General features: G+C 37.6%; 1 protein-coding gene across 1 annotated transcript in view; it reads right to left on the minus strand.

Moving 5' to 3' along the window:
- LOC108704145 (CD109 antigen-like) overlaps nucleotides 1–23,690 on the minus strand; it is a 65,866-nt gene that overhangs the window by 27,311 nt on the left and 14,865 nt on the right. Inside the window, exons 11-22 of the mRNA XM_041563118.1 lie at nucleotides 22,223–22,468; nucleotides 21,080–21,181; nucleotides 20,710–20,772; nucleotides 20,446–20,622; nucleotides 20,105–20,257; nucleotides 17,812–17,883; nucleotides 17,402–17,462; nucleotides 16,991–17,105; nucleotides 12,426–12,543; nucleotides 9,375–9,488; nucleotides 7,416–7,628; nucleotides 2,162–2,306 (exon numbers count right to left, since the gene is read on the minus strand). Coding sequence (XP_041419052.1) covers nucleotides 2,162–2,306; nucleotides 7,416–7,628; nucleotides 9,375–9,488; nucleotides 12,426–12,543; nucleotides 16,991–17,105; nucleotides 17,402–17,462; nucleotides 17,812–17,883; nucleotides 20,105–20,257; nucleotides 20,446–20,622; nucleotides 20,710–20,772; nucleotides 21,080–21,181; nucleotides 22,223–22,468 — 1,579 coding nt within the window. The remainder of the gene's footprint in view (nucleotides 1–2,161; nucleotides 2,307–7,415; nucleotides 7,629–9,374; nucleotides 9,489–12,425; nucleotides 12,544–16,990; nucleotides 17,106–17,401; nucleotides 17,463–17,811; nucleotides 17,884–20,104; nucleotides 20,258–20,445; nucleotides 20,623–20,709; nucleotides 20,773–21,079; nucleotides 21,182–22,222; nucleotides 22,469–23,690) is intronic.

Consider the following 23,690-nt stretch of genomic DNA (forward strand, 5'->3'; position numbering starts at 1 on the left):
GTTGTGGAAACTGTAAATGGTGTAAGGGATATTACTGTTGTCCTAAAAAATTTACAAAAGCCTTACTTAATTTTGTGAAGTTAGTGGTTTTGTATACTTTGCTGTTAAATTGTCAAGTCAGGATGCCATTTAATGAGTTTTGAGTCTGAAATTACTGCAGATGAATCTGTAGCACAGCCTATGACAATTTGAAGTTAGTTGATGTAGTTGAGTAAATAAACATTTTACTTTAATTTAGCTCCAAATTTGTTTTAAAGGGAATGTAAAGCCAAAAAAATAAAATCCCATTTTTACTTTCTTTAATAAAAAAGAAACCTGTATCCAATATTCTTTAATTAAAAAATGTATACCGTTTTCATAAGAAACCTGACTGTATGCAGTGTCATTTACTGAATGCTGTGGATAGGAAACAGACGGTCCCTAACTGCTCTGAAGGGAAACTATCATACTTTCAAACAGCAGGAGGAGCCCCTCCTACCTTACTTCCTACAACTGGAGCATCTTTGTTTGTTTCCCTGTAGAGCAGTCGGCGACCGTGCTGCAGGGACAAAGATCATGGAGCCAGATTTAAACAGATAAACTGGGATTCTATTTGGAGGATTATATTGCTGTAGCCACTGGTTCTGGGAGTTGGAGAAAGTTTTGTATTAAACAATACAAAAACTATAAAAACCACATTACCTTACATGACAACAGAGGACCCAGTGCAGTCTGCATATTCTGATTATTTATCAGTCTTGCTATATTGGCTTCTGGCAGATATTATTTGACTTGTGCTGTTTTGATTATTTATGACGGTCCCTAAGCCTCCCAACAGCAGCCCAGACAAAACTGAGCATGTGCATGGTATTGGTCTTGCAAAGATGTTTAACATCAAGATGGTGACCAACTTTGAAAGCATAAATCATTTGTTTAATTAGGCTTCTGGCGCAGTAAGTTCATGTTTATGTTTATGTAGTATACAAAATACAGCATTTCTAGCATTATACTATTTTAGACTTTAGTTTCCCTTTAACGCAAATGTTTAAAATTCCCCCCAGATAACACAGAAGAAGTAAGGAAAGTATCTGATCTATGAATGACTTGCTCGAATAGTTTGTTGCTGAGAATACCACAATTAACATCTTTAATGGAATCTCACCTCCATTTCCCAGAAGGCACATATATGTTGCTTATCCCTGCCTACCCATCCCTACAGTTATTGTGAATTGTTCTGGTGGCCTGAATGAACAGAACAATGAAAATGGTTATTTAGGTGTATGGCCTCTTATAGGGAATGCAACCATTCAGCACAATCCAGCAGATTGGATACCATATTGGTCAGAGTATAGAAATATTTAATGCAGACACATTGTTAAGACCATCTCTGCTGCCTAAAAGGAATTGTTTACTATTGACCATGGGAAGAAGTGCAGAGTGGTAAGATCAGTGGTGGGACATTCACTGCCTAACAATTAATGAAGATCTCTGCTTGCAATTAAAGAATTCATTATTTCCAGTTATATAATTCTAGATTAATATTTTTAAAGTTAAATTATGCTTACTTGAAGTCTCCAGGAATAGTTAAACAGGTTAGATCTGGTGCTAGGGCCTTGCAACTTTGTAGATATTGGACCATCAGATATTGGAGTAGGTGAGTGGATATTAATCCCTCCTGTTTATTACCTATCAAAAAACTGCACAAGGGGGCCACCCTAAATGGCCTCCAGGTTGTTCCATTATGAATGCTTTGTTTCTGTTTGCATTGTATTTCTTCAAAGATTTGTTCAGCACTGTGGAAATAGCTGGCACTCTATCATTAAATTATAATACTAAAGGTTGGAATTAAAGTTAAGAAATAGGTGATGTGCTGCATATTAAGACACTTAATATACAGTAATACATTTTTAAAATGGTATATGTGCATTGCAATATTAACCATTCTCCTAGAAAAATAGACTAAGGAGCATTTTTCCTAATTCAAAACCATTATAGTAACACACAAAGCAAATTTATAGCCAATAAAAAGAAATAATAAATTACAATTGTCAGCGTAGTCTAATTCATCTTGGCAAAGTAAAATGAAGCTTCATGTAAAATATTAATATTTATTGAATGTGAAGATATTATTTCTTTCAGAATCCATTTTTTAAAATTGCATAGAGCAAATTTTCATCCTTACCAACAACAGTAATAAATGCCTTTTCACTGCCACTTACTACATCAGGAGGGAATGTAAAATTCATAGTCTGTGAAATGGATTTTGGTTTATTGCCCATCAGATCCAAAAGGAGTGTCTGTGAATGGGACTGTTCTACTCCTTCTGCCTGTCAAAAAAAAGTAATACTGTCTATAAAGCTATAAACTAGAAGATTAGTTATAAATAAACACATTTATTACATAAATAAGCATATTACTACATAGCAATTAACACTGTACATTATTTAGGTGCTTGTTAGTGATTGAATATGAGCAATGACCAGCATTGTTGGACTGTATATCAGATGAATAATAAACACAGATTTTTTTAATAATACACATTGATTTAATTAAAGGAGATATATAAATCTTTTTGTTGCTTTAGACAATAATTAGAGCTTCTATTGACTATAGTGGCACCACATATTTTAATTGAAAAATTTAATATATATTTTCTTTTTTATATCAAGACATTAAAAAATCACTTGTGGTGAGCAAATCTGTCCCATTTCGATTAGCCGAAAAATTCGCAAACCAGCAAAAAAATTCACAAAACGGTAAAAAAAACTCACAAAACGCATTGAAGTCAATGGGCGTCAATTGTTTTTTTTACACACGACAATTTTTTACGTGCACAGAATTTTTTCTTCCTTCAAAATGCATTACAGTCAATGGGAGTTGACAGAGGGTAAAATGCAAAAGGATTTCGAATTCATGGCTGGTGAAAAAATTCGCTCATACTTTGTTTAACTCATTATTGCCAACCCATCCTCATCTGTCAAAGGCATCTGACAGATGTTAGGTTAAAGTAGATAATTAGCTCTATATAAAAGTACTCATACCATATATATATATATATATATATATATATATATATATATATAAACCATTGTATATTGGTTCTTTAAAGCAGAATTATACAGGTATGGGATCGGTTATCCAGAAAGTTGTTATCCGGAAAGCTCTGAATTACTCCATTTTAAGCAAATAATTCTTTCAAATAATTTTTTAAAATGATTTCCTTTTTTTCTGTAATAATAAAACAGTACCTTGAACTTAATTCCAAATAAGAAATAATTAATCCTAATTGGAGGCTAAACTATGCAATTGGGTTTATTTAATGTTTAAATTATTTTTCAATAGACTTAAGGCACAGAGATCCAAATTATGGAAAGATCCTTTATCTGGAAAACCCCAGGTCCGAGCATTTTGGATGCCATTGGTCCCATGTCTGTATAGCTTTTCAGATTCAGTTGTATGGCATTTTGTGCTTTGATTTAAATCAATTAACATTTGAGTTTTTCAGACTTCTCTTGCATGATTTGGCAATAATTTTTAACACTTCTGGTGCCGATTTTCCAGTTTTTCCAGGCGATACTGAATCAGTTTTCAAATCATCCATCATAAGAATCATTCAGAGCTCTTCCCATAATGGTTAGTAGATGGATCCTCCTGAATACAACAGTAAAAGATCATTCTTTGCATTCCCAAACCTCCCACAGATTTCAGGTACCCACTAGGGATGTAGCGAACGTCGGAAAAAAAGTTCGCGAACATATTCGCGAACTTGCGCAAAAATGCGAGCGGTTCGCGAACGGTTCGCGAACCCCATAGACTTCAATGGGAAGGCGAACTTTAACATCTAGAAAAGACATTTCTGGCCAGAAAAATGATTTTAAAGTTGTTTAAAGGGTGCAACGACCTGGACAGTGGCATGCCAGAGGGGGATCAAGGGCAAAAATGTATCTGAAAAATCTGCCTGTGTGTGCTTGGAAGAGATAGTGTAGGGGGAGAGCTGTTAGTGATTTCAGGGACAGATGATAGTAAGTTTGCTGGCTAGTAATCTGCTTGATACTGCTCTGTATTGGAGGGACAGAAGTCTGCAGGGATTTGAGGGACATTTTATCTTAGGTAGCTTTGCTGGCTAGTAATCTACTGTTCTCTTTAAACAACTGCCATACGTTGACCTTGTAGGCATTGTTTGCCCAGTTTTTTTGGACGCAGCCACTGAAGCACAGTTGCCATAAAAAATATGCCATATAAATGCTGAAAATAGTAATTTTTCGCCATACGTTGACCTTGTAGACATTGTTTGCCCAGTTTTTTTGGTTGCAGCCACTGAAGCACAGTTGCCAGAAAAAATATGCCATATAAATGCTGAAAATAGTCATTTTTTGCCATACGTTGACCTTGTAGGCATTGTTTGCCCAGTTTTTTTGGTCGCAGCCACTGAAGCACAGTTGCCAGAAAAAATATGCCATATAAATGCTGAAAATAGTAATTTTTTGCCATATACGTTGAGTCAACGTATGGCAAAAAATGACTATTTTCAGCATTTATATGGCATATTTTTTCTGGCCTCTGTGCTTCAGTGGCTGCGGCCAAAAAAACTGGGCAAACAATGCCTACAAGGTCAACGTATACACTACTACAGCGGTGGATACGGATTACGTAAAATATATTATGGCTGCTTGAAAAAAGTCACTCCGGTGTTTTTTCTGGAGACGGTAATATTATGGATATTTAGACAGAATGTGAACAAGGTCACACAGCTAGATGGCGGGTTGAAGAAAACAGTGTGCAAATAATGCCTACAAGGTCAACGTATACACTACTACAGCGGTGGATACGGATTACGTAAAATATATTATGGCTGCTTGAAAAAAGTCACTCCGGTGTTTTTTCTGGAGACGGTAATATTATGGATATTTAGACAGAATGTGAACAAGGTCACACAGCTAGATGGCGGGTTGAAGAAAACAGTGTGCAAATAATGCCTACAAGGTCAACGTATACACTACTACAGCGGTGGATACGGATTACGTAAAATATATTATGGCTGCTTGAAAAAAGTCACTCCGGTGTTTTTTCTGGAGACGGTAATATTATGGATATTTAGACAGAATGTGAACAAGCTCACACAGCTAGATGGCGGGTTGAAGAAAACAGTGTGCAAATAATGCCTACAAGGTCAACGTATACACTACTACAGCGGTGGATACGGATTACGTAAAATATATGAATGCTGCTTGAAAAAAAGTAACTCAAGTGGTTTTTCTAGAGACGATAATATTATCAATATTTAGACAAAATGTGAACAAGCTCACACAGCTAGATGGCGGGTTGAAGAAAACACTGTGCAAATAATGCCTACAAGGTCAACGTATACACTACTACAGCGGTGGATACGGATTACGTAAAATATATTATGGCTGCTTGAAAAAAGTCACTCCGGTGTTTTTTCTGGAGACGGTAATATTATGGATATTTAGACAGAATGTGAACAAGGTCACACAGCTAGATGGCGGGTTGAAGAAAACAGTGTGCAAATAATGCCTACAGGGCAAATAATGCCTAAAAGGTCAACTTATACACTACTACAGCGGTAGTAAAATAAAAAAAAGTAAAATAAAAAAAAAATGAATATTAAAAAAAAAAAATTAAAGTTGGTGCTGCTGAACTACTAGGAGCAGCAGATTAGCACACCAGTCCCACTCCCCAACACTGCTAGACTAATAGCACTGGGCTCTTATAGTAGTAGTAGTAGTAGTAGTAAAACAACAAAAAAATAAATAAAAGCAGTCCTGCCCACTGCAGCTACATACAGAGCACTGCAGTAGAAGGTAGATTACTAGCCAGCAAAGCTACCTAAGCTTAAATGTCCCTCAAACCCCTGCAGACTTCTGTCCCTCCAATAACAGAGCAGTATCAAAACGATTACTAGCCAGCAAACTTTCAACTGTCCCTGAAATCACTAACAGGCAGCAGCTCTCTCCCTACACTATCTCTTCAGCACACACAGGCAGAGTGAAAAAACGCTGCAGGGCTACGGTTTTTATAGGGAAGGGGAGTGGTCCAGGGGAGAGCTTCCTGATTGGCTGCCATGTACCTGCTGGTCTGGGGTGAGAGGGCAAAAAAAGCACCAACAATGGCGAACCCAAAATGGCGAACGTCGCGCGACGTTCGCGAACTTCCGGCGAGCGCGAACACCCGATGTTCGCGCGAACAAGTTCGCCGGCGAACAGTTCGCGACATCTCTAGTACCCACACATGACAAATGATGAGCTTCATTCACCCTGTGATTGCAAGTGGATTTTAGATCTACAAATTGTGTACAATAAACTTGCAATTAATGGCAGGGACAACCTAAATTTGCTCAGACAATGCATAACTTATGGGAGGACTAGTCACAAACTATAGTATTTGCACATTCGTTTGAATGTATATATAGTGCTAAAAGTACAGGGGGTTGAATAAAATCTTTACTGATAGAGAAATAATAGTAACCACCGAATGCACCACTGTAATAAACTTTTATAGGTTGGTGTACAGTGAGGTTACATCCTAAAACCCTAGAATTTTAAGCTTAAAGCAAAATATTATTTAACTTTTTCTGCCTTTCCAAACATCTATTTTGTTGAAACCTGGGCTCCTTAAGGTGGCCATAGACGTGTAGATCCACTCGTGGGTGATATCGGGCTGATCCGATCATGGGCCCTAGGGCTCAGCGATCGGATCAGAATGGAGGCCAAATGGGCGGTTGGATCTCGGGACAGCATCAACGAAAGATGCGATCCAATGCGATTTTCTAAAGTGCCTGATTGGCATCTGCCCGACTTTTGGCCAGATATCGATCAGGAAAGCCTGTCAGGGGCTCTACACACGGGGTGATAAGCTGCCGACTTACTCTGTCTTACTCTGGCAGCTTTTATCGGCCCGTGTATGGGGGCCTTTATTGTGATTGTTTTTAGACCAAAGTTAGAATTATAGCTTGCACCCAGGGCCAGATTTATATAGACCCGCTGGTGTTCATAGCCCTCACCATTATCAGTGCAAATTTTCATCATCGGGACCGGAGCAATGGGGATTGGTGCACAGGAAATTTAAAAAACTATTTTATCTCCTGTGCATCCCCAGTGTTTCAGAACCAATGTGGGTGTGGTTAGGCAGCATTCCACCCTCTAAAATCTTGGCCTTGGTGGCCTTCCCACAAATCCGGGCCTGCTTGCACCCCTTTAAAAAGTAACAACATAACTGGATTTTATTTTTTTATTCTTTCTTTCTTTGTTGCTTATTTCTTTTGAACTCGGGCACTGAGAATCTCCTCTACTGATCATCAAAGCACTTCCTTAATATGTATAACATTTTAGGCATCTCTAAGAACATTCTCTTGGTTTATACTATTTGCATTTAACTTGTTGCCATAAGACATGTACTGTTAAAGGGTATATATTTACCTTAACTTGTAGTTTCTGAGTTACAGCGTCTGAAGCAAGAGAGGATATGGCTTTTACAGTAATAGGAATCTCGCCAAGATGGATTGGTTTGATTGGAAAGAAAACAATTTTTCCTTCTTGGCTTGGGATTGACACAGTCTGTTGGCTCTCACTTGCATTTACAAACGTTAACTGAATTTCAAAAGCATCACTTTTTTCAAGCATTACAGACACCTTAGGAAAGAAAAGTACATAAGACTTTTTAAGCTGTGGTACAAAATAAGCATTTGAGAATATTTCAAGCAAAGTATATCTAAGTGACCTTAATCTCAGTTTTAGATTTTTTTACAACCATAAGGCAGCCGTACACAAGCCCCCTGAGTACACACTCCCCCTTGTCGGCCCTCAGGCAGAAAGGATGAAAAGCATACAAGGTGCAATACACAGTGAAACTCTGTTTTAAAAGATATTGTGGGTACAAGTATGGCCAGCTTTAGCGAACTCCCACCCCGAATGTCTAAAGTTATTAGAATGATGTACTGTTTTCAAGCCTCTGAGGGTTATTTATTAATAACATCAAAAACATACTTCTTCTCCTAAATAATATTATTAAATACTAATAACATCTACATAAGACAAGAGAGGGTCCAGTAAAAAAATGATTACACCTATTTCTATTAACATCCATTAAGTTATCCTCAGAATTAGAGAAAATTAGAGAAAGAGCTAAAAACAGTTCCGGTTGAGATACATTATTTGAAAAACAATATAAAATTCTTTGCACAAAATGTATTAGTTTAAATTTCAGAGAGATAAAATCCAGACCATCACCAAAGTGGCACACTCCCTCCATTAAATTTCTATACATGTAATACATCCGCTAATCACTCAGATAATAAGTAGCACTTTTAAATTCCTTTGGTACAGATAAAAAATATTTACCCCATGAATGATAGCCTTGACTTACGTGATAACGAGACCTGTCCCATACACCACATATCATTTGTCACTAGAGCAAGAATTGCCCAGAATTGTTAATCTTCCAACCTACTTTGAGTCAATAATTAAGGATAATCTTTATCTTTTACAAAAAAGGGGCTTCCTTATCTGCCAACCCAACCTTGCTATTATGCACCCTACTACTATCATAACATTTTCAATTGCAGGCAATTTGTCACAATTTATTGCAACTTCTTGTTCTGTCCTGTGGAGAGGTATATAATTATAGTGAGAAGGTGAGGTAGGTCTCTTTTAAAAAAAAGAAAAGATCATGATTATATGTATTTTTCACCAGTGTTGATGTTACAGTACAAGTAAGGTAGTACATTTCTAGGCTTAGGAAAAGCTGTATAAATGGGTTTTGTGCTTATGTTTGGAAAAGCTTGGAGAAATAAACTTGTGTTTTTCCTGAAAACATGGTGTCCCTGTCTTTTTGCTCCTGATTCTCTGCTAAATCTGCTTACTATTGCTAACTTCTCCCAAAAAATATGTGTACAGACAGCCAGCTTGTCACACAGGACACAGTTCAGGAAGGCTACCTGTCTGTAGACGGAACTCCTGGAGGGGCTGGGGAGAAGAGGGAGTGATTGTCTAATATAGAGGGACTAAGAGTAAAGCCAAGAGGCTGAGCAATCCCCCAAATAACCTTTAAGGATCGTGAATACAGGTTCGACCCAAACCTGTGTTTTTGCTGGAAGACTACAAGGGACCCAGTGTGATAAGGAAACTCACCAAATGTGTGAGGGTAGTGGCCAAAGCACAGGATTTATTTTTATGATTTATGTTTTGTATACTGAAGTGGGCACCCCTGTGTTTCAATAAACTGCCTTAAAAGTAAGTGTCTGTTTTGGATTCCACAAGCTTACACTGCTAACAAAAAACAATTAACTAAATTCAGTATACTAACTAAATAGGTTTTACACTGCATTGAACTAACACCCTTTATTTACCTCACATTTTGTTAGCGTCACATTGTTTTACCTCAGTTTCTTCCTGCAAATAGTTGAAGACAATTACTTCCAACACAAATTGTTCTCCTCTGATAACATAACTGGGCAAATGTAAGGAAACAAAAAATGGTTGAAAGGCTTCCAGCTGTAAAAAAAAAAAGAAAAGAAATACCATGATTAAACTATATTTGATTAAACTATTTTTGTAGAAAACACAAACAAAACAAAGTGACGTTTAAAACAAATTATGTCAGAATTTGAGGTGAGCTTATTTCAGGTCTCTTTTATGCTGGCCTTCCGTGGAGTGAAGTGGAAGAATTAGTCAAAGCAAGGACAGGTCAGGGGGACTGGAGATCAAGGACGTGCCAGTAGGGGAATAGGACTGTGTACATCTAAAACAGGTGGGGCAGAGGCCGTCAAATTGAGCTGGGAATGATCAATGGGGGGAGGGCGTATTTGCCAATGGGGATGTCTGAGGAGGTCCTTACTTATTTTATGTCAATTCACAAGAACGAGCAACCTTGTTATCACTTTGTATCGATATTTAGGTTAGGTTTAGAGAGGCTAGGCAAACACCCTGGGGATTACAGGATACATTTGTTTTGCATCAGTGATATCTCTTCTACCGCAATGAGGCAGCAAGTGCGGTTTTGGCCAATATTTCTGATTTCTGGTTGTGTAGGTTGACATACATATACTTGGATTCTTGTTGTCATTTTCCTTTGAAGGTCATGGAAAAGTAGCTTTGCTGGTGAGTAACTCTTACATCTACTAGGCTAGTCGAAGGCCTGCATTTAGGCCTTCTGGTAAGCAGCTGGGCTCATGTCAAGCTGAGGCATGTTGTGATCAGGCTTATACAACAGAGTGACTGAGCTGGCAGCCAACGATGCTCCCCAAGGTTCTCTTGATCGACAAATGTGGCAATAACATGGAAGTTGTGGTGCAAAGGAAGTTGGTGAGGGTGATGAAAAGGGATGTTAACAAGCTGTGATCACTTTTTCTGGGTCGGTGATCATAGTGTGGTCTGAGATGGTAGGCAAGTTGAGGTGGTGAGAGGCAAGGGACCCCCATGTACTGCAATGTAGCAGAAGGAAGGTGAGTAAAAAGATGACTTATGTTTGACGCTCTGGGGGAGTGGTGGATAGGCTCAAACTCAGAAGTAAGTTTTCTGATTATTATATGGTGGCTGGTGTGCACCTGTCAAAGGTAGTGATGGATATCTTTAATCTGGGCCTAGCAGATGGGGTTGAAAGGGACTTGCAGCTTTCTGGAGCATCTGGGATTATGCCTGTGGTGGAAGGTTAGGTCTGAGGCTAGGAACTGTTGCCATAAATTTGTGATAAATTAGGGGTGTGGTTTTTATAGAAAGTGGCATAGATAGAATCAAGGACTCGATTGTGGGTTAGGAGCATGAATGACTCCTATAAATGCAGCCTACACCTGCTCCTTGTAATAAGTTACTGTATTTAACAATGATAACATATTACAGTTAAAATACGTTGTTTATAATGCTGTCAGGTTTTACTGAATGTAAATACATTGTGCTGCAACAAGGGGAAGTTATTCATTTTAAAAGAGAGCATTTCAATGACCCTGCCCTTTTCATGAGCAGTTACACAATTTTGACAAGTTTATTACAACTACATATAGCTTTTTTAAAACTTCATTGATTTAAGTTACTCATTGCCATTCACCCAAAAGCTGTTTTATATAGCTCGTTATATAGAGGAGATACACTAGGGTAAATGTGATTTCTAAAGGAACCATTTGGGGTAATAGTTTGGGTACCAGGCATACCATAAACCAACATCAACAACATTCATGTGGCCAGTGTTCACTTCATTTTCATATGCATTTTGTTAAATAGCTTTAGAGGTTGCAGATGTATTTTGATGGATGTTAATGCAATTTTGCTGTGGACCATAGCAACAAAATGTACAGCTGTAAACTACAAAAATCTGGAAGCAATGGTTTGGGTACCAGGCATACCATAAACCAACATCAATAACATTCATGTGGCCAGTGTTCACTTCATTTTCATATGCATTTTGTTAAATAGCTTTAGAGATTACAGATGTATTTTGATGTATGGTCTATGTGTAGTGGTAGGGGAAAAACAGAAACATTTATTTTAGGAATGTAAGGCCTCTCTCACAACTTCATTCTGCTTGTTTGGGGTGGAGGGTAATAAATCACCGCTCTTATTTCTGGCACCACTAATCACCAACTTTGCCCAACATGAGCTATGGTGGAGGGTTGTTATGACAAAATGATTATAGAGACCACTCCTTCCTATGCTGTGCTTCTGGGTAGAGGGAAACAATTAAAAATAAAAAAATTAGCAATCCCTTGCTCCACTTTTTACAGTGGTGGGAATGAGAGCTCAGGGGTATACTGATTCAGAACCCATTCTCTTACCAATGGAAGCTAAGATCCATAATGGAACTCTCAACCGCACAATATTTGGCTAAGAAAACCGTTTTGAAGTAACGAAAACTAATATTTATTAAGCACATTCTAGATAAACTTTTCCTGGATTTCCAGGCAAAAGCCCTACAAAAGAGTGCCAAACTAAATAAGTTGCTGTGCTGCCACTATGTTAAATAGATTAAAATTTATAGCAGAGCTGAAGTCCAGCTTCTTGTCTTGGATGGGTTTTATGAACTTTTGTATTTTCTTAATTTTTGCTTAACCATGGATTCAAAACATTTATATTTGTTTCTGTCCAATCCCAGACCCACTTGTTACCTTCTACCATATATTCAGATAATAGTACCTAAGGTCTGTATTATAATGTATATTAGTATTATTATTATTTTACTACTGTAAAGCCTTATGCCTAGAAGAATGGGCTGTTTTTGTGTGTTTTTTTCAGTTGTACTTTTTCATGGGTTGGTTGTACATGCCAGGAGTGTTTGTTTTAAACTAAAATTATAGTTCACCTGCCAGAGATGATGGATATCCTATCATTATCTCTTATATACTTAATTTCACCCACTGCAAAACGTGTGATGTAATAATATTATTTTATACATAACCAGGAACTTTATAAAGAAAATTTTTTTTTTTTTACTTGTATTACCTGCTCTGGGACTGCCAGCATTCCGAATCCCAAATTCTCTGATATCACATAAGCACTGGTGATCCAAGCAGTGATGACATCTGGCACCTTCAAGTCAAGTGCCATATGTGTTGTGGATCTAAGAAATTAAAATTGATTTCAGAAAGTAATTAGCTGCGTTCTCTAGAACTTTCATAGAAATAGTGTCACTTGCTAAAGTCACTGCAATATTTGGAATACTAATTTCTCTGAGCAAGTTATACCAGTAGCAGGTATGCAACAAAGCTGAATGTATGAGTTTAACAGTGTACCAATACACTTCCAAGTTTGAATTCCAATGATTCCGCTAACTGTTGGAAATGGGTGAGTGCAGTTCAGCTGATCCCAGCTTATTGCTGGGTTACTGTTTCATGCGAATGCTATGCATTCTTGATTTCCCTGTGATTCTTGCCTTGTTAACCATTCCCAAAGAGTGAATTCTGGCCCATTGCAAGGATTTCAATCCATTGTTCATGTTCACACATATTCAAAACCAGTTTCTAACTAAGCCATCAGTTTTACTGTTCTGTACTTTACAAACACATTAAAAACATAGAGTTCATTTATAATAAGCACTGATAATGTCATTAACTCCAATATTGTTGAATGTGGAGTGAAAACAATAGTATCCCCCATTTTCTTAAATGTTCTAACATGAGTTAATTTGCTTACATTATTTATAATACAGGTATAGGATCCATTATCCAGACCTGGGGTTTTCCGGATAATGGATCGCTCCATAATTCTTCATACCTTATAGGGGTTGTTCACCTTTAAATGAACTTTTAGTATGATGTAGATTCTAAGAGAACTGCAATCGGTTTTCATTTATATTTATTTGTGGTTTTTGAGTTATTTAGCTTTTCATTCAGCAGCTCCCCATTTGCAATTTCAGAAATCTGGTAGTCTTACAGAGCATTTGCTTATTAGATGGGGTCAGTGACCCCCATTTGAAAGCTGAAAAGAGTCAGAAGGAGGCAGCAAATAATTCAAAAACAATAAATTATAAAAAATGAAGACCAATTGAACAGTTTCTTAGAATTGGCCATTCTACAACAAACTATAACAAACTAAAAGTTCATTTGAAGGTGAACCACTCCTTTAAGTCTACTAGAACATAATGTAAACATTACATACTGTAAACCCAATAGGCTGGTCTTGCTTCCAATAAGCATTAATTAAGCGAGTTTCCGCATAACAGATCCCATACCTGTATTACAAACACACCCAGTAGATTGGGCATGCATTACATTTAATGCAATGCTTGACTTTTCCAAACTGGTAATAATTGTGAATAATTTAAACTAAAAATAAATCCCTCCTATTCATAAGTCAGCCCCATAGTTTGACCATTTTAAGTGGCTTTTTTGCCAGTCCAGCAATCCTCGTCCAAAAGTAATTCAGTGACCTTCAGTTGTTTCTAAGTGTCTTGCTGCCATTTCACCTGTATTTCCCACTTGCAAGTAAGACTTGCTAGCCTTGCACATATATACGGTATAATCAAATGTTCCCATAAAGAGAAACAGTAAATCAATTCAAGAATATTGTGGGAGTCCTACTGTTCTGGCAAATTAAAACCACACAACTAAAAATAAAAAAGTGCAAACATTAAAAATAAAAAAGTGCAAACATTTCAGATAAACTGTGCTTACGACCACAGAATTGCTAATCCTCCATACCCATGTAAAAGTAAACTGCACGTGGTAGGCCTAATTGTTCATTTCTAGTAGTAGATTGCATATTCTTGGCAACACTGTCTCAAGAAGTATTTTATCCTATAAATGCTGTAGCTTGATATAATGGAGGGATGTCAAAGATGATCACATTTAGAGGCATAAGCCACCCCAAGCTAATGTGTTGCTAAGGACACCTAAACCAAGAGGAGAGCAGGTAGTGGCTAGTTATGACCAAAGAGAAATAATCAGGACCATGTGCGTTTTACCTTGATGTACTGTAGGTATAGTGGTTTTGCAATTTTTATACTTATAAATTTTGCTTACAAATTCTTGATAGTTATGATGAATATGAAGTATAGTATAGTATGAAGACGTGAGGTGAAATAAGTGAAGTATTTTAACCTAATCACTTCTATTTACTTTTAGTAACATAAACCTGAGGGGTTCAGATCAGGAAGGCAGAGATATTAGTAGAAATAATTCAATAATGGCTTCAAAACAGTGGAAAGTAGGGTTAGTGTCGGACTGGCCCCCCTGGATACCAGGAAAACTCCAGGTGGGCCCAGATGTTAGTGGGCCCTTATGCTGCAAAATATTTGTCCCATTTCATGGCCATTCCCTATTTCTATGAGAACAAAGAAGCTAAACAGATGGAATAACATATTGTAGTATGAACAGAAAAAAGACTAGGAGAATAGAGGTTGAATAGAGGTTGAGTAAGGAGAGGAAAAATAATAGAACTGAGTGTGGGCCCTTGGTCTAAGATTTTTTGGTCAGCCCCTTGTCTAAGATTTTTTGGTGGGTCCCTGGTGTCCCAGTCTGACACTGAGTAGGGTCAACAGTATTAGGAAGAAAATAGACACTTTACTGACAGGATAGGTTATAGGAGCACAGTGAGATAGAATTGCTAAATCCAATTTTAACCCTTGAGCTAATATAGACCAATTGGTGATGGTTATTATTAGGAATTAATTTACAGTCTCTAAACCAGGGCTTTGTGGCCTCCCACCTACCTGCTGTGTTTGATTAACATGTGTAAGATTTAAATGGTATTGCTACAGAGATTAACTGTCCAGTTCAAATTCAGACTAGTGCCGTGCATTGTTCACACTTGTGACACCTCTATTGTTCACACACCTAAAGCCCCGTACTGTTCACACCTGAGACCCAGACTGAAACTGCCCACATCATTCACCTGTTCACACTTTATACAAAATGCTAATGGGGCACCAGCACTGTGTCACTGTATGTAGTACATTTTACAGTGGTCCTGCTCTGTTCTGCCTTCCCTGTGTGCGCCCTGCTCTGCCTGTGTGTGCTCTACTATACCTGTGTGTGCCCTGCAATGCCTGTGTGTGCCATGCTCTGCCTGTGTGAGACATACTCTGCCTGTGTGTGACATACTCTGCCTGTGTGTGCCCTGCTCTGCCTGTGTGTGACATACTCTGCCTGTATACACCCTACTCTGCCTGTGTGTGCCCTGCTCCGCCTGTGTGTGACATACTCTGCCTGTGTGTGACATACTCTGTCTGTGTGTGACATATCCTGTCTGTGTGTGATATACTCTGCCTGTGTGTGTCCTAATCTGCCTGTGTGTGACATACCCTGCCTGTGTATGCCCTACTCTGCTTGTGTGTGCCCTGCTTTGTCTGTGCGTGCCCTGCTCTGCCTGTGTGTGCCCTGCTCTGCCTGTGTGTGTCATACTCTGCCTGTGTGTGCCCTGCTCTGCCTGTGTGTGACATACTCTGTTTGTGTGTGACATACTCTGCCTGTGTGTACCCTGTTTTGCATGTGTGTGCCCTGCTCTGCCTGTGTGTGTGTGACATACTCTGCCTGTGTGTGCCCTGTTCTGCCTGTGTGTGCCCTGCTCTGTCTGTTTGTGCCCTGCTCTGCCTGTGTGTGCCTTGCTCTGCTGTGTTATCCAAGGGGAAGAGTAGGTATATGGATTTAAGGGTATGTATTAATATGACAACTTTTTTCACATATAAGTGATATCCCTGCAGTGAGCACCAACCATTTGTTTTTTTGGTGTGTTACCACAATTAATGTGGATATGATCTTGTGATAACATGGGTGTGGCTTAAAGTGGGTATGGTTTAAAAACAGGGAGTGGTCAACACTGGCTTCCATTATCGGCCCTCCACTATGTAGGCCGGAAAATTGAACAGCACTGCTCTAAACCATAGCACAAATTGTTTACATTTGTATTGAAGTAACTTTTGGTATGATGTAGACAGTAGTCTTCTAGTACTATTTGCAAATGGCCTTCATATTTACTTCTTGGAGAGTGAATTATTAACTTTTTTGTTGTTGCAGCTTACAAGCTTGGAATTGTAACTGCTATATGGTATAATAATAAGCAGGGTTGGATTTACATATTGGGCACCCCTAGAACTGCCTCTACTCGTTACTCCCATCCCCCTCTCCTTGAAATGTGCAAATTTCCATCATAAGGTCCAGAACACTGAAGATTGGAGCATGGGAAATATGAAGAAACAGCAAATCTCTTCTGTTTTCCCAGTGCTTAGGAACCAATGTGGGTGCAGCTGGACGTCATGCCGCCCCTAAAAACCTGCCACCCTAATCCAGGCCTGATAATAAGCACTAATGACAATTAATAAAATACAAGAAAGTTGAAGCCTCACATTCAAGTTGGGGCCAGTGGCCCTTACACCAGTTTATTGTCACTGAGATGCAGAATAGTAAGCCTAATAATTCACAAACAATAGAATATGAGGAACAATTGAAAAGTTATTAAGTATATATCAATCTAAAATTTACCAAGATTTTGTTTAAATATGAACTTCGCCTTTTAATTAGATTATTTTTGTAAATTCATATTTTTCTATAATTGTCAAAAAATCATTTTACCCAGTTGTTAAATGATTCCAAAGCCACGTCTCTGGGAAAAGGGATCTTATCCGAGGGCTGCCAAAATGAACAGGAAGAGCTCCTTGTATTGGTATATCAAAGCCAGATTCCAACACTAAAATAGAAAAAACAACAAAAAAAGAATGATCAAAACTCACAGTCGTAGCATTTCTCGACAATATAATACAAATAAAATATGTTTCAAAATGTATAATAAACACCAAATTATACAGGGTGAAAAGGTTCACTTTTCCCTAGTAGACATGTCTGATTGATACATAAATTGGACTGATAAAATTTAATTTGAAGTTGAATATGACAAGTATTGCAAAGTAAGGTAAGACAAGTAAACTGGAGATGTCTTTAGGAACAACTGCACAACAATATTATTATAAAGGCAAAACAACTTACAAATATCAAAATGATCATGAACTTCAATGTTGGCATCAGTCATCACTCCAATATTACACATCTATGAAATAAAAATATATGATTTAAAATGACAGAAAACCTAATATACACATATTTTTGTACTGTAGTGCTATAATACAATTTAAACTGTGTATAGCTATTGGCCTTATTTGATCCACATTTGCATCTACAGAAGAGAATGGTTAGGCTAAGGTTGACATGTTAGGGATTTAAAGAAGTGATTTACACATCTGCTATATGTGCAGTATATTGTTATCCAGGTTACGGTATGGGCAATAATGGAATTATAAAGAACTGCAGTACACCTATTAAGAAGCATATTGGATATGAATATTTGAATTATGAAGAATTATTACTTCTAATTTACAAAACAGGATAAAAATGCTTACCTCAAAAACTTCAGAGGGGTTAGTGTAATGTTGTATGTGAGAAGTGCTGTAGCTTTTTAACTCCTTTAGCACCTAAGATAATAACAGGAAAAACTAAATTAAAATACACTAATCATTTTAACAAATAAATTCTATGATATAATATTGATCATATCATTATGATAAGCAAACATAACAAACTATCACATTCAAAATTTTCTTATTAAATTTTAGTGTTGTATAATTGCCCTGATTCAGCACGCACATTTTTTTTTTTCAGCCAATAAGCCAAGTCTCAGACTTTACTAAACTCGAATATATCTGGTCTGGCTTTTTGGGGCAAAAACTTGAATTTTTCTAGATTTATTATACACTGATGCTGCAAAAAGCCAAAATCTGAAAATCCGCCATCTCAGACCTGTCGAGGTCATGTATAAGTCAATGGAAGGTATCCCTATCCCAATAGGAAGATATTGTGGTTTGCATTGGATTTTAAGTAAATAACCCCCTCGGAGTCATACATGATCCCTGGCGGCACAAGAGCACTAATGGGCATAAGAGCATGCCCCTACGTGCCTTTAATTGCCCACCTCATTTGAATTGCTGCCTAACGCAGGCAGTGCTTGTTTCAAGGCATAGTCTGAAAATGATGGTCTTTTTTAGCACTTTGCACACTGTGTGGGGCATTGCAAATGAGCCTTTTTGTGCCTGCACACACAAACACTATGCCAGTTAAAAAGTCTCTGTTTAATTGTAGATAGCTCCTACAAACATGCAATATCCAGCTCAAGTATATGATTTAATTATGAGAAATTAGGTGATTTTTTTACCTGAACCACCTTTATGAACTGTAGTGCTAAGAATGTCAGATTACTTTCATAGGCAACCAGTGTCGGACTGGGACACCAGGGGCCCACCAAAAACCCTTAGACCAGGGGCCCACCCAAACACCTTTAGACCAGGGACCCACTCGAAGTATTATTTTCTTCCTTTCCTTACGCAACTTCTGTGCTCCTATTCTCTTTTCTTTACATACTATAACCTATTATTCCATCTATTTAGCCTCTTTATTCTCATAGAAATAGGGAATGGCCATGAAATAAGCCAAATGTTTAGAAGCAGGAGGGCCCACTGACACCTTGGCCCACCGGGAGTTTTCCTGGTATCCCTGTGGGCCAGTCAGACATTGTAGGCAACAAAGAGTTGTGCTGCTCAGAGGAGGCCTACAACTCACACAGATAAGTAATGTGTATGATTACAAATAGTGATGGGCGAATTTAATCGCCAGGTGCAAATTCGCAGCGAATTTGCACGATTCGCTGCCAGCGAATAAATTCGTGGAAAAAATTCGCCGGCGTCAAAAAAAAATTTCCGTCCAAAAACTAGACGCCGGCGCCGTTTCGCAAATTTTTCGCCGTTTCGCAAATTTTTCGCCATTTCGCGAGATTCGTGAATTTTTCGGCGAAGCTAAACGGCACAAATTCGCCCATCACTAATTACAAAGTATTGTATCTGTATTGTTAGCAAAACCAGGGCACAAGTGCATCCTAGATATGTAGTAATGGGTGCACTCTTTGCCCTAGCTCTAACGCTTGCACCCCTGAGTTCAGTAAAAAGCCCCTATTAACATGTTTATATTCTATTAAGAATAAAAGATTAAGAACTACCAGGGGTGTTCCGCCAATGAGGCGAGTCGCCGCTCCTGGTAACTATGAGACGAATTTCTGGTTTTCAACTCTGAAATTCAGCTCTTCTAGTGCAGAGAGCGCAATTGCTCTCTCTGCACTAGCGACATGGACCCGTCCGGCGCTGAAGGTGAGAGGGGGGAGCGGCCGACGCGGGTGGCAAATTGGGCAGGAGAACTACAGTAATTGAGGCTGACCACATAGTTTTAGGCACAATGTCTTATAGGATAGATTGGTGGCCTAGCAGGTCTTAGGTAGGGGGTAGAGTTTGCAAAGTCTAATACAGTACCTTGACATTCAGGTAAGGATATGGGCCTATCAATCATAGTCATAGCCTATAGGGGTTACATAGCCTATATAGGCTACATTTTAAGAATGTTCTTCTTTAAATAAACTTCCTTTTTAACTGCATCAATTTCCATGTGATGATCGGTTTGTCAACTCCAAAGAGATGATAAGAAAGAAGAGTAGTTGCCTATCTATTTATTGAGTCATAACATTAGAGCTTAAGTAGGCAAACAGTTATTGATGGCTCAGGGTGTAAAATTCAACTGCAAATAGCAAATAGAGTTGTGATTTAAAAAAAATTGTGTTGGTTGCAGATGGACTGCTGACTGTTCTGTACTTACATTTGCTGTAGAAATTTCTTGTCTGTCCCCAAAAAGCTTCACTCTTTTGTCTATTGCTGAAAGCACAACAAGTGAATTGGGCTCAGCAACAATGACATTAAGGGAAACTGTTTCACCTGGCCTTGCCTGAGTTCTATTCCAAAAAACAAAAACCTGTCATGAAACAAAATTTATGCTGTTATTATTAACTATTATTTTTTATTTACCAAATCAATTATCTATACCAGTCAACCACATACAATTAAAGAAAGTGTAAGATGCAAAAACATGGTGTAACTATATGTTCAATTAAGGATTCAATTGTGAAAAGCTTTCATGTACAGCAAATTGAAAGCGTTTACCTTGTTTTCAAAGATGGGCTGCACGGAGACTGTTGTGACATCATTTATAACTGTGCCATCATTAGCTACATGATAAACAATTAAGCACACTTCTGGGGTCCACGTATTTTCAGGATTAAGGGTAATATCCTTGAGGTTACTTTTACCTCCAGTCACAATCTGACCTTTGGATACAACCTATAATGATATACCAGTGTCTTAAACCTAAAAATCAACAAATTAATTTTACATAAAAATATTATAAAGAAGCAATAGAAAATATACCAGGTAACTTATGTCCTTTAAAGGAATACTTCCATCTACAGAAAGGATAAATGGTGTTCCAACCTGTAGGTAAAAACAGACACAGATTTGAGTATCTATAAGGTTTACATGTGGTTGTTTAAAGAAGAAATCATATTCAGCTCTACTGTGTCACGTAATTTATAAAAATAAAACTGTTACTGTATGGGTTATGAATATTTTATTAGTGCAAATAAGATTTGATTGTCCTGTCTTCAGAATGTTAATATGAACTGTATCTACAATCTATGTAAAGTTACATGATATACAGCTAATGACTTTTAAGTGACTGTTACAAATACTTTAGTTATACTATATTGTTGTATTTTATTAAATGAGGATGAAATCATACCTTTAAATCTTGTTCTGCTTTCTTAATTTGAATATATGTACCATTTAGTGAGCTAAACAGATCATTAATAAAAAGATTATTTTTAGCATCCAAAAATTCAGCCTGTAAAATATAATAGAATGGATTAAAATCATTACATAATGTATCTCCTGAATGCTGGTATGAAACAAAATATATTTTTTTTAAAAAAAAGTTGGATATTGAAATGTTTTTTATTGTTTTTTTTTTCAAATAGAAGTGGGGAACACCACTAAAACTTAAACATAATTTCAAGCAACTTTGCAATATACATCATTGAGCTGGCTGACTACTGCTGTTACTTTGTATTAACAGCGATCTGTTCTCAGCCTGCATCCTCCAAACCCCACAATTCCCTGCGCACATGATTTCAATAAGGAAAGGAACATGACAGTGCAATGCATTGTGGGGTATGTAGTTTCTGCATGCTGTCTGTAAGCTGTGGATTAGTTGTCACAAAATTACATTTATTCATACTGATGGGTATATTAGGGGTTTCTGTGTTATGTGGGCCTCTTTATCAAATTTTGGTTTGGAACCAGAGTTCCCCTTTAAAGGCTTCCTGAACATTGAAAATAATAAAAAACTAATAAAATAACAAAAGATATATATATATATCCCCCTTGACACCTCCTTGAGTGGAGGAGGGTGAGTGGTCCGTGGACACCAACATGTACAAGAGGGAGGTGTGTGTGTGTTGTTGGGGAAGAGAGTGTGATTCCCCACTGAGCAAAGTGTTGGAGAGACCTCTAAAGGACTGGAGCGAGGAAGAGAGATATCCCTCCCCAGATAGTGTCAAGAGTGAGTCCAAGAGAGGATTCTGAGACCTGTGTACATCCATGCTGACAATTTGTGTCTGTGTGAACACCAGTGAGGGTGTTAAAGTGGGACTGCTATTCCGAATGTTGATGCAAGTGTGCTGAACCTGTACATTGTGTATATAATAAAAGCCAAGCTGCATTTGAACGTGAAAGGTGGTGTCAGACTCCATTTCTGTGCTGAAAACTGTATATATATTCTTGGTATTATTATATATTATTTTAACAAGTTCAAGTCAGCAAATATGTGGTCATGTTCATTTTACTTGCACTACAATGAGAGAAAGTTTAGAAAAGTTTGTGTTACCTTAATATATAAATGGGTGATATCAGCCAAGAGCGGAATCTCAAAAGAAATGAACCCATTTTTGGGAACAGTATAGCGTGTAAGTTGTTCAATTTGCACATAATCTTCTGCGTCATTCTGAGTTGTGTTCATTTTAACAGGGTTGTCTCCAAAAGGAAACCTTCTGGTCTGTGTTACTGTCACTGCAACTTCATTCTCTCTTTCTTCAGCAGTCAGCTTCCTTCCATCATACCGCAGAATCTGCAGCTAAAGCATACCAGAGCAAGACAGACAATTCATTTTACATAAATAAATTATAAATAACCCAACTGGCTAACAAAAGGGGGCACTGATGGTGGAGGCAAAATGATACTAGAAAGGGTATTGAGGCTAGGTTTTAGGTGTGGTGGGGACGTAAATTACTTGAGCATGCTTAAAGGAGAAATAATCCCCAAAAACTAATATGGTTGTAAATGCAGTGTTTTACTGAACTTAGTGTATGAGAGTTAGGGTTCAGCATAATATATATACTGTATAAAACAATACTAATCCAGGCCTTCAAAGTTGTCACAAGAGTTTCCCATCTTGGATTTTGTTAGGAGTTTCGGAGACACGCACATGCTCGGCAGCTATTGAGAAACTAGGTTAGGGGTTATCACAAATTATCAGCCAGAAATTGAGGTTTATATGAATTTATATTAAAGGGCAGATTAATAAATTCTGATTGTAATGACAATCTGAATTAATTATCTGAATTAATCTTAATCTGTATAGTGACTTTTGAAATTAGTTTACAGTAAGTTGTGAGCACAGAGCACATGCTATGAATCAGCAGAAATCTTTGCATTGCTGTGATCGCTCATTGTGCACAAATATTCATATATCAAATTAGTGTTTGTATGAGCATGGCCACTGTGCACGTTGTACTGAATATAGTGTCAACAGTAATTTTGCAAATATAAATTAGCAGTTTTAAAATATGTTTAGTGTATATTTTTTTGTGAATACGTTTTCTGCGAGCATACATTTTTTCAGAAATCCATAATACAGAAAGTTTCAAATTACTGGAAGGCTATCTCCCATAGACTCCATTTTAATCAACTTTTAATTACAGTATATTGTAGTTTATCCACACTAAGATATAATTAATTCTTATTGGGGGCAAAACTGGCCTACTGGGTTTATTTAATGGATACATTCTTTTTTAGTAGACAAGGTATGGAGATCCAAATCATGGAAAGATCCCTTAACCTGAAAACCTCAGGTCCCAAGCATTCTGCATAACAGGTCCCATTCCTGTGATTACTATTATTTTATTTAAAAAGCACTTAAGGACAATCACAGTGCGAATAAGAATTTGGAAGTATGCTTGCACATCTTAATACATATAAACATCAGTGGGGCAAATATGTTCACTAAGCGAATCATTCTGCACAGCGGAACTTTATAAATGAGCCCCAGTCTATAAAGAATGACAGCTTATCAACTA

This window comes from Xenopus laevis, chromosome 5L (genome assembly GCF_017654675.1).
Source record: "Xenopus laevis strain J_2021 chromosome 5L, Xenopus_laevis_v10.1, whole genome shotgun sequence".
Taxonomy (NCBI): domain Eukaryota; kingdom Metazoa; phylum Chordata; class Amphibia; order Anura; family Pipidae; genus Xenopus; species Xenopus laevis.